The 17,981-nt window shown below is 44.2% G+C and overlaps 1 protein-coding gene across 1 annotated transcript in view; it reads left to right on the top strand.

Moving 5' to 3' along the window:
* MYO7B (myosin VIIB) overlaps nt 1–14,596 on the top strand; it is a 41,784-nt gene extending 27,188 nt beyond the window's left edge. Inside the window, exons 32-48 of the mRNA XM_065748135.1 lie at nt 266–383; nt 481–607; nt 1,116–1,285; nt 1,897–2,078; nt 2,747–2,874; nt 3,383–3,540; nt 3,937–4,090; nt 5,832–5,987; nt 8,059–8,164; nt 8,275–8,388; nt 9,230–9,317; nt 10,450–10,556; nt 10,944–11,129; nt 11,775–11,891; nt 12,636–12,719; nt 13,392–13,511; nt 14,318–14,596. Coding sequence (XP_065604207.1) covers nt 266–383; nt 481–607; nt 1,116–1,285; nt 1,897–2,078; nt 2,747–2,874; nt 3,383–3,540; nt 3,937–4,090; nt 5,832–5,987; nt 8,059–8,164; nt 8,275–8,388; nt 9,230–9,317; nt 10,450–10,556; nt 10,944–11,129; nt 11,775–11,891; nt 12,636–12,719; nt 13,392–13,511; nt 14,318–14,401 — 2,199 coding nt within the window. The 3' untranslated portion in view covers nt 14,402–14,596. The remainder of the gene's footprint in view (nt 1–265; nt 384–480; nt 608–1,115; nt 1,286–1,896; nt 2,079–2,746; nt 2,875–3,382; nt 3,541–3,936; nt 4,091–5,831; nt 5,988–8,058; nt 8,165–8,274; nt 8,389–9,229; nt 9,318–10,449; nt 10,557–10,943; nt 11,130–11,774; nt 11,892–12,635; nt 12,720–13,391; nt 13,512–14,317) is intronic.
* The last annotated feature ends 3,385 nt before the right edge of the window (nt 14,597–17,981 follow it).

Here is a 17,981-nt window from a genome sequence, read left to right as displayed (position 1 = left end):
GGAAATAGTACCTGAATAATCATCACGCACCCAGAGTGCGTTAGACTCTGAGAGTCAGTGGGGATTTGAGGGAAATCTGGAAGCTGCCTACAGGCAGCCTGCGTGAGGCCCAGTGCCTGGAGACTGTTCCCAATGTGAACATCCTCAGGTACTGCTGACAGCAGGGACTGCTGGGGACCTCCAGGAACAGACCTGCACTTTACTGTGCCCCGATCATGCAAATCAGAACTTACTGAGATAAACTGGTTATTTTTTCCTGTTGCAGGCCCCGTACACACAGGATCGTCTCTCCCGCCAGGCCGTGAAGGAACAACTCGTAGATTTTGCCCGCTTTCAGTGGCCTTTGCTTTTTTCCAGATTCTTTGAAGTCACTAAGTTTTCAGGTAAAACCCTGAGCCTAAGAGTCATGGACAGATGTAAGATAATAGGGGAGGACGTGCATAGCACTAATAAGGAGGTTTTATTTTTCTGCATTTTCAGGTCCCAGCTTGCCCAAGAACCACTTCATTCTTGCTGTAAATTGGAAGGGCATCTGCTTCTTGGATGAGTCAGAAAAGCGGCTCCTTGAGCTGTCCTTCCCAGAGATAACTGGCATCCACACAAACAGGCGAGTGCCCCAGAAGGGCAAGACTTGAAGAAGGCAGCCCTGCTCATATTCAGAATGGGGTTCCATGTAAGACAGCAGTGTACTTTCTCCACCATCCCCCTAAATGATTTCATCTGAGCCTGAATGGTGGATTCTGGGTCTGGGAAACAAGAGGGACACGTTCTGAGCAGCCTGGAAAGGAAACGATGAAATGGTTGAATCTTACCAATCAGTGGAAGGAAAGATGACACTGCTTAGCTAGAACAGTGTAAAGAACTAAATGAGAGTTTATTGCTGCCCAGTTGTTCCAAAAGCAGGGTGTTTACTTGTCTGGAGTGAAGCATTTTTGTACAAAACATGGTGGAGTCCAGAGAACCTGAACCGCTTCAGTCCTTTAGAGCCATAAACTCGTAACATAAATTAGGGTCTATGGAGCTGTCTATAAGCAAGTGTAGGTGCCTTGGCTGTGATTGCAGATACCTCTGTGTTTTTAAGATGTTCTGGTAACAAACTATCTGATAATATATAGGGCAGTGAAATCATTTGGACAGAGTTGCACTCTCATCACCCTTCGTGCAGAAGAGTTTGTCCTGACATCTGTGAACAGCATTGTCATTGCTGAACTGGTGGTGATGTTCCTCGAGGGGCTAAAGAAGAGATCACGATTTGCTGTGGCAATGCACGAGAAAAAATCCCAAGGTGAGTCCTAGAACTATTCTACAAGGTAAGGAAGAAATCTTGAGTGAACTCACAGCACTAGTTTTAAAAGAGCTGAAAGAGAAGTGGGAGAAGTTCAGCCAAGTGTTGCTTTGCTCTAGGAATAACATGCAGTGGGTGGCACAGTAATACAGAGCTTAAAGCAATGTGATTCAAATCCTTTGCTTACAAATTAGCCTACCTTCTAATTCCTTGCCTATTTGTTTAGACCTTACAGTGGCCTCAGCCTGCTTACAGTAGGAAGCTGAAGCTGGGCTCCCTGGAAATACTTCCCAGAAAAGTTTCACAGAGGTGGCAAATTGGAGCTTCTTTCCACACTTTACTGACAGCTCTAGACATAAATTGTGCAGCCATTTGATTCAAATGGAGTTCTGCTGTTGCCCTCACTGGAATCAAAATCAGGCTAGCAGAAGAAATTTAAGTGACTTCTCTGAAGTGTTACTGGAGGATTAGCTGTATTTACATAAATCACTTACTGTTCCTAATTGAATTCAGGACTTCAAAATACAGCTCTCTTGTCTTTCATGTTGAAATGCCTTTGCATTTTCTTGGTCTGTCAAGCCTGAACAGTACTCCCTTATTCTGTTTTCCAGAAGACCCTGCCATCCTGTCCTTCAAGAAGGGAGACTTGCTAATCTTGACTGAGGACAAAAGGCTAGATGCAAACACTGGCTGGATCCATGCCCAGAATGACAGGACAGGCAAAACGGGCAATGTATTTCTGGAGGAGATGTACATCATTCCTTCTCTCACAAAGCCCTCTAGTCAAGTACTGGTAAGAAAAGCTGTACAGTCTCTTTGAAGTGACTGGAAGATAACTGTTAACTATGATTAAATTTACAAGTGAAAATTAATTGTTCCTCCAAAGTCAGACAAGTTCTACGTCTCCCACTGATGCAAAGCATTTCTTTCTGCCCTGTCTGAAAACTAAATCTAGCCCAAGCTCTAAGGCTGCAGTTGCACAAAGCAATGACTTCCAATATAATGGTCAGTTCGGTATCAGGGAGTTCAGTACCTGGAACTGGTAGCAATCAATCACAGGTGTGAAGTTGAATTTTCCTGTAAAATATAACAGGGTGCTTTAAAAGAACAAGTGCTTCCAGAGTGTGAACACAACATTTTCCATTGCTCACTGCTAATGATTTTTTTCTTCAGTTTTGGAGACAGTGTATTGGACATTGTGCTAACAAGAAGTGCAATAAATGGGCAATAAATATATAAATAAATGGTGGTAAGCTGCAGTTTTAACACACTGTGCTCTAGATAATCACATGTTTTGGTGACCACTGCTGTTAGGTCTATGAAGTCACTCCCCTGAATCTCTCACCCCCAGCAGCACAGAGTACAGCTCTCAGTATGTACCACCTGCATTTATGTGCTGAGTAACAGCAGCTGTGCAGAGGCCCATCCATGTGACATCTGTACATGGCTGTGTCCTTCCAGGGTTTGCTGTTGATGTCTCCAGACCAGAGGAGGACAGCATCACAGAACTCCTATATAGAGGAACCTGATGAAGAGGATCTCAAAGTGAAGCCTTACACACTGGAGGAGTTCTCCTATGAACACTTCAGGTGAAGCTCCCTGTGTGCTGTGGAAAGTTCTAGGTTTTAAGGATCACTGAAGATCAATTAGAAAGTAATCCTTTTCTGATCGAGTTTCTTTTTGTTCCTGTAATGAAGTGTAACTTTGGATCTGCAGAGATTCTGGCATGTCACCTGCTTCTACCTTTTGTCTGCAGAAATGCAAAGGGACAGACATAAATTCCAGCTGGAACTTATTTTTATTTCCAGCAGGCCCTACGCTTACCTCCTGTCCACTTCCACTCTTCAGCATTTACCAGCTAGCCCTTAGCACTTACACAACATCTGAGGCATTAGGATAAATTAGCCATTCTAAACTTCTCTCCCTTTTGCAAGCATTCTCCTTTCTGGATTTTAAAGAAGCTGCATTTTCCCGTTTTCTCTGTCTTGTATTATCAAAGAAGATCACTGTCTTGAGAAAGAATACACTTGGGAAAGACACGAGTCTTTTTCATAATGATCTGATAATTTTGTATTGCCTGCCCCTGTCTTCATACAGAACTCCTGAGAAGGAATCCATCAGCAAAGCTGTTCTCCAGAAATCCCGTGGGCACAGTCAGCTGTGGGCACACTCTAAGGATCCCTTAAAACAGCCCTTGCTGAAGGCAGCATGCACAGACCCTGATCTTCGGGATGTGGCTTGTCAGGCCTTCATTGATATCCTTTTACTTTTCACTTTGGGACCTGAGAACTTTCTGGGGAAAGAAGAGCTGCTTCCACAGCACTCACCTCCACTGAGTTGTTTCCCTTCTCTCAGAGAAGGGTCCTATTCCCTCCCAGTGCTCCACAACTCATGATCACACACTTAACTGAGAACATGGCTGCAGGAGAGAGTGGGATTTATTGCATATGCCCAGAATGAACAGTCAACGCAGCTCAAGTCACAGACAAGCAGCAACTGCTATACAGGGAAAGGGAATGAGCAGAGAATCAGTTCCAGACCTTCATCTTAATATTTCCCACCCAGACCCCAGAAGAGTGCTTTAACATGTTAGAATCAAGGTGAGAGCTCCCATTTACCTGTCCTGCTTTTGTCCTTAACAGCACAGTCACCCATCTTGAAATTCATGGGGGACTACCCCTCAAAGCAGACACACTCCTCTGTGGAAGTCACCGACCAGATATTTGTGGCAGCTATCAAGGAAGAGGTCCTGCGGGATGAGATTTATTGTCAGATCATGAAGCAACTAACTGAAAACAGAAACAGGTACAGAAACAGAACCCAGGCATAAAATGCTGCTTATAGAGACCCTGGTGATGCCTAGAACACCCTGGGGGGAGGTGTGCATGCACGTTGGCCTGACACCTTCCCTTACAGTGTGAGGTAAGAAAGGTCCCAAGGCAGCCTGGTGAAAAAAATACATCATTGCAGAGTTCTTGGGTGCTTTCAGTGGCTGCTCTGCCAGTCCTGTGTTGGCTTTCAGCTTCCCAACGACAGTGTTTCCATCCTACATACACGTAGTTCACTTCAGATCATGGCTGTCCAAACTTTTGGCTCGCCTGGGCTGCACAAATTGAAGAGGAATTGTCTTGGGCTGATGCTTTGGTTGTTGCAGAGTGATGGGTGCATGGAGAAGGTCGGGCTGCTGTGCAGGGGCAAGGTGCTGCCTTGATGGCAGAGGGGCAGGGCTACTTACTAGCTGCCATGGGTTGGACACACCTGCAATCTAGATCCTTCATCACCAGTGAATCCTCCTGAACAGTTGTATCAATGAGCTCACACAGCTGCCTCGTAGAACATATTGGTTACAGAGGCTCCTGCACATGGATAACTCTGAAACAGGCCAGAGTTTTGCTTCCCAACCTAGGAAATGGTAATTTGACCTAATTCTGTGGGAAGCAATTTGCAAAAAAGAAAGTAAAACATTAATAAGACAATTCTAATTGTTAACAAAATGACTTGCCAATATCACTGCAGAAGCTTCAGATGGAGCTTCTGTTTCTTTATCTCTCACACAAAGATTAAACTCAGTGGAATTTTTACTGTGCATTTAACTATTAACAGTAAATTTCCTTGTGTGCAGTAAATCTTACAAGCTTAATGCACGGTCTGTAGCCATTGTGCTAGTGCTGTTCCTGCTGTAGTCTACTAACTTGGGCTTGTGAGTCATTCCATGTTTTGAGAGGGATCACTGATGTGGAAAAGGCAGTGCTTGAAAGGTGGCTATTTCCATAGGCTTTCATTAGAACAGCCACAGCAACAAATCTTTCATCCTTCCCAGCCCACTTCCCTGCAGGCCACGTCCTGCTCCCACACAGACACAAACACCACTGACCTGGAGAATATAAACAGGATTTAAGTAGAGCTTCTTCATCTACAAAGCCAGAAAAGGAAACGGGAATAAAGAAGCCAGGACCTCTTTATTCAGCAGCATCCTGGTGTCCATTCAGAGGCAGAGCTGCCAGCTTCAGCACTCCACGCTGCTCCTAGGAGTGATTCCTGGAGCACAGCTGACATGCATTCTGCCCCTGGCTCTGGAAGCAGTGCCTGGCCACCTCCTGGCTGCACAGCCCTTCTTGCTGATGAGGGTGAGATGCTACAGGAGCTTCAGCTGGCAGATTTCACAGGTGTAGAGCCTGGAGGAATCAGAATGGCTTAGGGTAGAAGTGACTTTAAAATACAAGAGCTCCAACCCTCTGCTGTGGGCAGGAACAAGTGTTTATATGAACAAGAGATTGGTACCAAGGTCACTGCTGCCAAGATGACTGTTAGACTGGAGCTTATATTTATTCATGAGATTTGCAAACTGTCGTGATATTTATCAGCCAGGATTTAGCATATCTTCATGGGCTGCAGTTGCTGTGTGAAAGCTGTGTTGATTTGCAGCTCCTTGCTGAATGCCACGAAGTACTCTGATGGGAATGTGTTTCTCTTCCCTATAGCTGCTGTGTAGTCAAAGGAAGAATTATGTGTGTCTGAAGCAGAACCATTTGCTTTGTGCTCACAGGTACAGCGTGACCAAGGGCTGGCAGCTCCTGTGGCTCTGCACTGGCCTGTTCCCCCCCAGCAAGTCACTGCTGAAACATGCCCAGAAGTTCATAGAGACACGTCAGAAAGAGCCACTGGCCCTGGAGTGCAAGCGGAGGATTCAGACAGTGATGAGGTAAACAGTCTGTGATACGTCCAGCCCTAAGTGCTCCAACATCATCTGTCAGGTGCTGGAAAACCATAGGGACTAAAACGTTGACACTTTTACTTTCCCATCTCTTTTTAGATCTTTTTATTTGAAATGATCATCGCTTTTAATTCTCCCAAGTAGTTAGAATCACTTAAGATTGGTCTGTGTCACAGTTTCAACCTTTTCTTTCATTTTCAAAAGCTGAGTATCACATACCATCACCTGGTTCCTATGGCTAGGCTATTTCAAGCACTAAAAGGCATTGGGGTAAGATGAAGCCCTGAGGTATTGCTGATGAGGTCCTGACCATGCTTTCCTTTCGTGTCTTATCCCTGCCATGTGTCTGAGTATTAGTCTTGATTTTTGCTGAATCTCAACATACTCTGACTGTGTTAACTCATAGTGAGAAATGCCACTGAAGTCACTGAGATCTGCAGAGTGCTCACGTGGCTCTGCTTGTTTTCTGTGAAGCAAAGCAGACCCATGCTCGGAAGAGAGCGTTAACACAGTTTCTAGTCTTTAAAGAAACTCAGATGAGCAAAGCCCTGATTCTTCCATGGTTGTTCACCCCCAGGGCACTTCTCAGAGCACCAGACATCATCCTTGTCCTGTTTGGCCCCCTTGTCAATCTCAACATAGAAAAGTCTGGCAACACAAAATGAGAGGCATTGCTGACACAGAGGCTGTCCCCATTGCAGGAGATGAGTCTTGCTGCTGCTAGGGAAATGTCACTGCACACTGAACTTGCCTTTGAAGTGCCTGAAAAAAAGCATGGCGAGGAATGCTATTCATTACTCATTCCATGGAGAACACTGAAAACTTCTCACCCTCCTATATCATATGCTATTCATGCTCTAAGCCCTCGTTAAGCTCTATAGAGCTTCTTTAGAGCAGGAAGACATAATGGACTACTTCAGAGGAGAGATCTTTTTACAAAAATGCCCCCAAACTGGAGCGTGGGGGAGGGAAAGATTAACAAAGACAAAATGCTGTTTTATGAGAGTGTTTGTTTCCAAAGTTTAAAACTGCACCCTCTCAAAACTTCTCTCCCTGTGAGAAGAATTCCCAGCTGAGGCTGCAAGGGGAGGTGGTCCTGTACCTCCAGCCCACTGCTGTACTTCCATGGTCTCAGCTGCAGGAATAGATGACAGGGCAGGTACACACTCCTTACAGGGCCTGTGCAGCACCAGAGTACGTACTGTTCAACTTGGGGTCACAGACTTTCCTTCTCCTAACGGAACTGCTATTGTATTTAATGGAGAAAAAGTGTTTTCATGCCTATACAACTGAAGCTAGATGCCAGACTAAGGTCTCTTCCTGAGAGACATGCTCCACCTGAGGAGGCTTGGCACACAAAAAAAGCCAATAGTGATTAACATCTCGCAGCAGGCTGTTCTGTGCCACCGAGGACAGGAAAATACCAGTCCCAGACAGCAGCATGCCAGATTTGTCTTTAACCATATCAAGGTTTTTGCTGATTCACACTTTAGGCCCAGTTCCTCTGCTTTAAAGGGCAGCTCTATTCTGAGATCTAATTTCAAAGAACTAGGGCTGCTCATGAGTCAGTGATTACCTGCCAGCTCCTATGTAAACTTGCAGCTTGCAGCTGTTCAAACTTTTCTAGTATTTGCACCCTGAGCTGTAATACTCATTTTGTATCTGTATGCAAATCTTCTAGCTGATGCAAGAGTTAAAATGTAGTGCTCCTTGTGGCTGCTATCTTCACACTTCAGTAATGGTGAGGAAAAATGTTGCTGGATACACAGAGGGGTGATGGTACTGCTTGGGAAGGAGCCTTATTCACACAGCCTCCTTGCAAAGCAGGCCATTCAGGATGTGTGCTAAGAATCCCCTCTGTTTCTTGCTGCTAACAAAATGAATTTGTGCTGGGGTGAAGGTCTGCCAGAGCCCCCCATGTGCCACAGCACTAAGCATGTCACATGGAGTCTGTTGTTTGGATGGAATACTGTTTAACTCCTCAAAGATTAAATATATATATATATATATAAGGAGGGGTCAAACTGATCTCTCTTACATTGATGGTGGTATTTTGCAGGAGTGGCTCCAGGAAGTGGGCACCTCACCCTGTGGAGGTTGAGGCCATCTTACAGAACAACACTAAGATCTCACACAAGATTTGCTTCCCCAATGAAACAGAGCAGGTGAGAACTCACTTGTTTTCTCAGCCAAGGTGTATTCCTGCAGGAGCACGTTTTGAGATATTCTCATTTCTTTCTCTCCTCCGTGTAACAGAAGTCTTGTTGTTTTGTAGACATTTGATGTGGGAACAAACACCAAAAACAGGACTCTGTGCCAGAACATCGCTTCCAAATTGCAGCTGAGCTCTTGGGAAGGTTTCAGCCTCTTTGTCAAGATAGCAGACAAGGTAACATCTCAACTACAGCAGGGTTGCCAGACTGCCTCTCTTGCTTCCTTCCCATACCACCTAAGCAATAGTATTTGAAAACAGGCAACAGAGCAGGTCATGACTGCTGCTGTCTTTCTGAGGGGACACAACCTTGACCTTGAGTCTGCTGAAGAAGCTGGAGGGACAGAGCTTCTATCAGTCTGCTGGTACACAAGCAGTACTGAAAGCTGGGAGTACACAGGCTTTCTTGCAGCTCTGCCAGGGTGGTAGCAAACTGTGTGTTGCAGGTGGCTGGATTCAGCCTGTTTGCTCTCAGACTTTGCCCGGGAGACATGCTGCATATCTACAGTCCTCACTAGTATTAGGGAATGCAGTGGCTGACCAGCACCAGTCATTGCTCTCTTTAGTTTCAAAAAACTTGCCTTGCTGAGCTGACCCTTCTCTCTGGAACTGAGTGAAGATGGTGACCAAGGCAAAAGCAGAGGGAGCTTCTGATGTTCTGCTGTGGTCCTGACAAGAGAAACCCAGATATCTTACTCAATCTTACTACAATGTTTTCCTATGAGATAACTAGGAATAAGGTGGGCATTTTCAGCTTTCTTTCAGTAAGGAAAATAGAAAAAAGCAATAGAGAATGGAATAACTTCCTCCTCCATTTGAAATGGAAATCGTGTAAGCCCTCCTGCTTTCCCATTCGTTTCCCCTTCCTTCTGTCTTTTCCACCCTGCCATAATTGTGCTTTCTTGCTGTAGACAGGGAGAGCAAATTCAGCCTTACATTTAGGTAGGCTGGCACAGGTAGTGTTTTATATGCTTTACTAACCCCTCCTTTCTCCTCTTCATTGCTTGGCCTCTTCCAGGTGATCAGTCAGAACGAAGCAGACTATTTCTTTGACTCACTGAGGCAGCTGACAGATTGGACCAAGAGGAACAAACCGGTGAAAGATGGTAAGGAGACAGTCAGCATGACAAGAAGCTGCATGAGGTGCTGTGTGGGAAAACAGCAAATAAGACTGATTTCATCTTAACAAGTGTGTGACAGGGTCTTATTTTACCATTTTTATTTGTACGTACATGGTTACTGCCTGCACCAGCAGTAGGACCCAATGACCTCATGCAGCCAGCCACTGGCTGTTGGATGTACCAGAGTATCTTTGTCCAGGGATCTCTGCAGGTATTTTAGAATTGTACACAAGATTGATTTGATTTGTTCCATCCAAAACGCACATGCATGCAAGTTAGATAGACTGATCCTGTCTCTTATCCAAGGCTCATTCATTGGAAGACTTGGTATTCATCCAACACTTGTAAATAGGAATTTTTCTAAGTGTTGCTCTTTCTTCTCGTGTCACTAGAAGACTGTTCTCTAGATTACTGCCTGGTGATACCAGATTACAAGCTGTATTGGTAAGGGAACAAATGCACTGTTAGCATAAACCTATGTCATAGTAACAACAGCAGCTCTTTTGACTTCAGCGTATAACCAAAATCTTGAAATCTACAGCAAACTCAAACTCTACTCAAATTTCATATTCATTATGCTGACCTTTGCTTATTTCAGGACAGTGAGGTTCAGCTTCTGGAAGCACTAAGTATCTAAGACTTTCTAGCTTCCCTCTTCCCCCCACAGCTGTTGCAGCTACTAGGATTTCTGAAAAACATGGCATAGAGATGTTAGTGCTCTAAATCATGATTGATTTCTGTAAAACAGCCACTGGGGAATGTACCTGTGTCACTGCAACAGAATTCAAGTGAGCTGACCATCAGCAGGCAGCAGCTTGTCACCAGCAGCAAGGAACAGCAAACACTCATAGTGCTGTGGCCCTCAGCCTCACTGCCCACTGCTGAAGAGCCTAATGCTGCACCAGTCACTGTGTGCTTGCTGTCCAGGAAATGACAGTGTCACAATTCCTTGGTCATTTGAGAATACATTTTCTGTGGGTTGGTTCATTTTGTTATTTTTGTTTGTTGTGTTGTTATAATTAAAAAGGGAATTGTATTTGTAAAGAAATGCAGGGTCCAGTGAAAAATGCAGAGCTCTGCAGTGATGCAGAGGACACTAATGATGTTGTTTCCTTAGGTGCTACTATGTCTGTAGCTTATGAAGTGTACTTCATGAGAAAGCTGTGGTTGAATGTAACTCCTGGGAAGGACCTGAAAGCTGATTCCATTTTTCATTACCACCAGGTAAGCTCCCTAAAGCATAAATGTAACAGCAATCAACACCTGTCAAGAAACACTGCAGAAAAAATAACCATGCTGGAATGTTGCCTTCTCCCTCGCCAACACTGAGCCTCTGGGCAACACAGATTAGCCTCCAAAACAAATTTATGTCACACAGTGTTCACACCGTAGCTCAACAGTTATACAGCACAGCTCCTTAATCTAATTGTTCCTTGGAGGTACTCATCTTCTTCCATGACTGCGTGCAGAACCTCCAGGAGGAGCCACAACTTCTTGGGATGCCCTTGGACCGTGCCTGGTGAAACTCTCACCCCAACCTCATGGCTTTATAGCGTGAGTCGGTGTTTGCTTCAGCCCTTTCTGTCTGGATTCAGAGTTGGTCTCTTCCAGGAGCTGCCCAAGTACCTCAGAGGCTACCACAACTGTTCCAGAGACGAAGCTGTCCAGCTGGCAGGGCTCATTTATAAAGTGCGCTTCAACAAGGACCGCACGCAGCTGGCAACCATCCCCAAAATCCTGAAGGAGTTGGTGCCAGACAATCTGCTTCGAGCAGTCTCACCAGACGAGTGGAAGAAGGTATGAAAACCAGCATTACTTACATTAATCATACTAATTCTGTAGGGCTTTAGAAGAGAACTACCTCAAGCCACATGCCTGTTCTGACTTAAGACTTTGGAAGCACTAGTGATGCTTTGGACACTGCTGTTATGCCTCTGAAAGTTCAGATTCTGCACCACTGCTACCAAACCTCACACAGAGGCCTGGAGGGCCTCTGTTCTTCAGAAACAGAACAGTAAAACTCGCTAAGTAGTTCAAAGGCTGGCCAGCAAATCAGTGACTTTGTACTACATGCACACTTCTCATGGCAATGGGCTCTTTTGTTCACAGGAAGGCAAGGAAGATTCAGTAGGTACTTCAAATACAGTGGGGGGTTCTGCCCAAGGTTTCTGTAGAAAATATGATCCATGTCTGCTGGGAACACTAGTGCACTGAGTCTTGTTTTATATTGCCCCTCTGCCCTGGAATCTGCTCTCTTTAGCTCGTAGACTTCCTTCACCCAACACATGAGGTTTGCCCCCCCCACCCCGTGGGATGGTAGGCTACTCTCACTGTCACACTCTGCTGCTGCTGTGCTCACAACAGTGACCTGGCTTTGATTCTCTCTCTAGTGCCTACCTGTCTCCAGCTGACTATGCTGTGCCTCCTTTTTTTCCTACACAGAGCATTACTGCAGCATACAGCAAACATGAAGGAAAAACTGTGGATGAGGCCAAGATTGCCTTCCTGAAGATCATCCACCGGTGGCCAACATTTGGATCAGCCTTCTTTGAGGTGAAGGTAGGTGTAAAGGCCTGGATGACTGGCTCTGGTGCAGACCAGCACTAGGTGATACAGGCTGACCATAATTCCCTACCTATGTAATAATGCATTAGTTAACTGTTCCCATCATTCCCCGAGGAAAATGTGGTGTCTTGAAAGTGGGGAGATGAGTTCTTTATCCCTGTTAATGGTTCCTGGAAGGGGCAAAACTGCCATACACAGGAGTACATTGCAAAGAAATGATGCTGCAACATTCACTGTTGAGGAAGGATCAGTTGTAAAACACAGCAGTAGCACAACAGTTGTAATATCTAGTATTATGACTACTGAGCAGATGGGGGGCTTTTCATTATAGGGTTCCTGTCCTGTCACTGTTCTCCACAGCACAGTGCTGCTGTATCTGGAGACTCTCCTCAGGACAGAACTGTACTAAACATCTTATTCTGCAGTGGGTACCTGCAGGGAACATTCTCTCCTTGTTGCTTTTACTTTCTTTTCACTAGGTTCTTACCAACAGCCTAGTCTGCAACCAACCACTAGGCCCACCATCAGTCTGGGAAATAACAGACCTGGTTCTGCTTCTAAGTCATTGCTGTTTAGCCAGAACGCATCCTTAGCAACAGGTTCATAGTACTGAAAAGCTTTAGGTTCCATTAATTATTTGGTAAAGAGAATAAGTACATTGGTAGATGCATCACCACACCTAATAAAGATTTTTTTCCCCACCTTTTCTGTTTACCTGACTCTGTTGGGCACTTCTAGCAAACCTCTGAGCCAAATTTCCCAGAGATTGTGCTGATTGCAATCAACAAGCAAGGAGTCTCACTGATACATCAGAAGACAAAGGTAACAGTTGTTTCTCAAGCATCTAAGCAACTGACCCTCATGAATCAGACAGCAATTGCATCTTCTCTCTCAGTGCTAGAGAGGTTAGGATCCCCACAGTCACTTTCTGTGCAAAACTGAAGAAAGCTTCGTAGCCTCAGATCACTTCATTGCAGTTTCTACAGTGAAAAGGGCTCAGTGTGGGGCATCTCTGAAAACAGAAGTGGTTAATTATGATGGACCTGGGTCAGGTGGATGGGCAGTGTTCTGGGGAACCTGCCTCAGAAAAATGCCTTGCAGGAAATGCAAGTTATCCAAAAGATTATGCCAAGTGACAGTATTCACCAGCCCTCCGACCTAGCCAAAGCCTGGTCTCACCAATTTCTTAGGCAAAAGAAGTTTCTAAATACTACTGTTTGCTTTTAATAAGAAAATAAATATGAGACTTAGATTACTGTAAACACGATGGAGGTGTGTTATGGAAGTAAGAGGAAGTCTCGGCGTGATTAAGACTCACCTTCTCAGTGCATATCACCAGTATGGGTGCAAGACCTACCTTGATCCACTGTATCTATAAATGAAATGGAAGGCAAAAAGACAGCTCTTTCTCTACAGGCTTTTGTATGTTAACAACCTATTTTCGTTTGAAAAATGCTGCACAGTTCAGTTAAATCAATTCATTTCTCCTTACAGGAAATTTTAACCGTTTATCCCTTTAATAAAATCTCCAACTGGAGCAGTGGCAGTACATTCTTCCACATGACAATAGGGAACCTGGTACGAGGAAGCCGGATCTTATGCGAGACATCTCTGGTAAGAAGAGTTTTGTTCACTTACCTGCTCATTTTTCCTTTGTGTCCAGACCAGCTACAAACAATATGCCAAAACACATATGCCAATACAACTACAGTTCAGAACCAGTTTAGTGCTCTGTAATGCCATCTGATGCAAAGAAGCAAGCCACAGAAATAAGGAAAAAAGGTCACTTCCCAAATTCTTCTCACACAAAAATATTGTGTCAATCTGAGAGAAAAAAGATTGCAAATAGCCACAGAACTACGTAAGAGAATTTTCATCTTGCATGGGTTGATCCACTATGCAATAGTGATATCTTGTAAGATTTCACTCTCAGATGAACAGTACTACCTCTTTTAGAATTGGTTTCAGACTGTTGAGACTCAGATGAGCATCACTGTACTAATATTTAAAGGTAAAATTGTAAAGGAAACCTTAGAATTCCCAGGGTTTAACTTCTCTCACAGAAAAGCTTGAATTCCTAAGTGCAAGATCACAGAACCACAGGGGTTGGACGGGACCCTGGGAGGTCACCTTGCCCAGCTTCCACTGGCCAGACAAGATGTCGAGCTACAGAAGAAGTTTTGGGTTTGAAGTACAAGGATGACAACGGCAGCAGAGCTGTGCTCTATCAACTTCTGTCAATCTATGAAAGGAAGAGCAGAGGGAAAAATAGATAAATAGTTCTAAAACCAGCAACAGGTGTTGGAAGAGACATCATCCATTCAGGAAAACATCTAGGAAGATAGAACAGGGAGAAAACAATAATTATTTTTGCTTCTGGGCCAATCTGAGAGACTTAAGACTTCTTTCTTTTCTAACAGGGTTACAAAATGGATGACCTGCTGACATCCTACGTACACCTGCTGATGAACGCAGTTAACAAGCAAAAGAGCCTCCCAGCTTGAAAGCAAAATTAGAATCCATGACCTGCGTTGGTGCCAAAATACCCATCATTTCATCTCCCAGAAGAATAAACGTTGAAAAACATTAACCTAGCAGATCAGTTTTCTGATCACACACTGAATGAACTGAAATAATGACACAAGCTCAAGTGAGCATGTGCTTTCAAATATCTTCAGCACTGGTCTTTCACAGGTGTAGTAACAGAACTCCTTTTAAATTTTGGATTTTGAGAAAGCATAGCTGTATTTTATAATAAGAGAGGAACACCCAAATCCTAACAGAGCAGCCACTCCTGGTGCTCCTCTGTTCTTACAGAGAGACACATCAACAGGTTTTTTTTCCCCTTTTGAGAGAAAATTTTGCCTTGTTTCTTAAGCTTTTAGCAAATGCATAATTTGCAAACAGGGGTAATGTTTCTTCCTACTGGAAATTCTGGAAGTGGATAAATGCCCTTTAGTAGTAGGATAATGGGACACCTGGAAAGGTAAGATGAAGTTTTTCATCGTCACTGGGTTATGGACAGAAATTACAGTAGACAATGATAGGCAGTTACTGTCACAGTAACTGTGATGCTAAGTTAGCAGGCTGGCCACTGGTTTATCACTGCTTTCACTACATTAAATGGTTTCCTTCCTTCCACAATTCATAAAACATTCAGAAACTAACAACTGCTTTCTAATAGAAAGTTTCTAGGAAGCATGAACAAACACTGAAGTGGGTCTGGATTGTAGGCCCATTACCCAACTGCTCCTATTTCAAGCTCAGATGTGCTATTCAGTGCAGATCTGAACAGAAAAAAAGTCAGCCTAACAGACATCTGTTGAAGAGCAATGTATTTCTGCTCTGTAGAAATGCCCTCAGCTTGGAGCTATGCAGACACTCATTCACAAGATGAGAACAATGGAAAAGATCTTCAGCTATGAAAGCAATTTCCTGTTTCAGGCACTGAGTGCTTGTTCACGTCACAGACCTTTGTCAACACACAACTTGGGATTGTCAGGAACCAGGGCATGCCTGCCCTGTGGTGGCAGTGAGCCCAGATGCTAGAGAACAAGTACTACTTCCCCAGAGACAGGCTCTCCTTTGGTCACAGCAAAACACGGACATGTCTTAAAGCATTGCACCAAGTTCCTTGAGACTCGACCTGGCAGTGCTGGAAAAGCAGCCCTGCTGGATCTCACCACTTTGCCAACGTGTGCACAATGGTTCCCTTGTTCCCTCCAATGTGTGTGCGTGCAACTCAAACTCCAATGGGAATTCTGTACATGCAAATGAGTGCCACACCTGTCACAATAGCTGATCCATTTGCAAGCAATTAGATGTTCCTGCTGTCATGTCCATTGCTGGCAATGGAAACTTCTGAGACTAAAGACTTTGGAGTTGTTTTGTCATCCTACGTGTGACGTAACCAACTGTGAGAAGCATTCAACACTTCACCTGTGAAGAAATTCTGCATCCAAAATGTATTGTTCCTGGTTTTTAAATAAATGCTGCAGAAAATCAACCACAATGTCTTTTCCAAGATGAAAAGCGTGTATTTGTTCCAGGTCCACATACCTTAAACCCACCACTGATCCACTACAAGCCCAGTACCCCAGCTGCTTTTCATAGGCAATGTGAATTGTATGGCACAACCTCCAGAAACATGATGCTCCTTTCTGCACATCTTCATCAACCAACACATCAGCATGGAAGCAACACATCCAAAATGTGAGCGTGGGACAACAGTGAGTCAGACCTGAGCAATCCTCAGAGTGGTAATGCTCCACTGCTCAGCCATGTAAATGCAAGCTCACTATATACCATCTTTTCTACTTGGTTTTGTGTGCAAAGATTAAAAATGTAGTAGTAAAATTATGTTTATTACAGGAACATAAACAGGTACTGTATGACAATACTTCAATCCACAGTCACATGTAGGTTAGACAGCACCAGCAACGTGTGATAAAACGAGAGCTCCACACTGTGCACAGTCCACACCTGTCATCAAAGCCTGAACCACGACTAACTGCTGCTAACTCATCCAGCCTAGCCCATCCTCAGCACTGCACAGTGCTTTACAGACTAGTGCAACTGCACTTATTAGAGCTGGCTGCAATCTCTTCCTTCATCTCATCGCGTGTCGGTCGCATCATCTGATACAAAGCACACATCTAGGAATTAACTCTCTGTCCAGGAGGTTGAATGTTTGCTAACACTGCACAGACTGCTGTAAAAATAAAGGCCAGGATGCAAACCCAGGAGAGCAGGTTAGTTTGCCATGAAGAGAGGCAGCAGGTGATTAACATACCCTTTCAATACAAATAAGCTTCACATGCCGTGGCTTCTAAAAGCATAAACATTTTCAAGTGCAGTCAGTGAATATTAGTGATTGTAATTCAGTATGTATAAATATGAATGTAAACTATAAACGCATATAATTATGTGAGCTTTCAGTTAGTGTAGACTTCTGAGCCAAATTCAACCTTGATATAAATCTCCACCCTCCAGAGCTGTGATACCTGGGATGAATTTGTCCACCTGTCTGTGTACAGCAATGGAAAAAAAGCAGGAGGCTTATTTCTGACCGAGGCCTTGGCTTCACGAGGAAACCTGGCAGCACTACTGACAGTCCTGAGCTCTACCATCTGATTAAAGCCTATCCCCTCTTCACAGTGGACACAGGATATCCCAGTTAAAACTGCATGGAAACTTATGACAATAATAAAACAGAGCAGCAGAAGGAAAGTGAATCAGGAGAGCTAGTATCTAAGAGATGGTCTTGCACACGGGATTCTTATCTGCACAGCTAACTGTGACTTCCCACTGCTGCCGCAAGATCATTGCTGCAGTTCCATGGGCAGTGGCCACTCAGCAAGCACATTAACAGCTTTAGCTATTACCTTGTGCAGATCCACTCAGAGCACTGCGGAATGGCAGTAAGGGCAATTTTCAGCTAGATTACCCAATCCAGTTGTTTCTCACACATACAAGAAGTGAGGAAGCTTTAACTTCTTGCTAACTAATCTGCCTGAGGCCTCAGGGTGCTGCCCCAGGCCCAACTGCTGTATTCAATCTGCTCAACTATATACTTTCTGGTAGACTTAAATCACACATGGGACAGCAGTCCTCCAGTGCCTTCAATCCTGTCCATCTCACGAAAAGGGCAGATACAGTCTCCAGCTATTCATGGAAAGTCATTCTCAGTCTGCTCAGCCCTAAAGAAAGAGTAAAAATGATCAAAACCAATGTATTTTTGGCATCCTGGGTTGTGTGAGTGAAACTGCACCAATGAGAGGAAAAACTACAGAGCAAAAGGAAATACGTAAGCAAAAATTAATATTATTAAGTGGTAAAGATTCAGGTCTGAGGTCCTCTCTTAATCTTCAGAAGATCTTCAGAAGAAAGACGTTGGGTGGCTTTTATTTGGGTGAAAATGTTAAGTAAAATATTTACTGATTTTTCTCTGTGAGATCGCACTTGTGATCAACTATAAATAACAGAAATCTCTTAACATAACTCAGACTTTCTGGAGAGTGACCTCAGAGTGTAATCTCACCTTTCAAACAGAGTGAGAAGGATTGGATTTGAAACTGAAGCACT

The sequence above is a fragment of the Cyrtonyx montezumae genome, unplaced genomic scaffold (assembly GCF_038088225.1).
Source record: "Cyrtonyx montezumae isolate F1298 unplaced genomic scaffold, pur_monq_1.0 scaffold_5, whole genome shotgun sequence".
In the NCBI taxonomy this organism is placed as follows: Eukaryota; Metazoa; Chordata; class Aves; order Galliformes; family Odontophoridae; genus Cyrtonyx; species Cyrtonyx montezumae.
The sequence above is the reverse complement of the archived record's forward strand: the minus strand, read 5'-3'. Positions and strand labels throughout refer to the sequence as shown.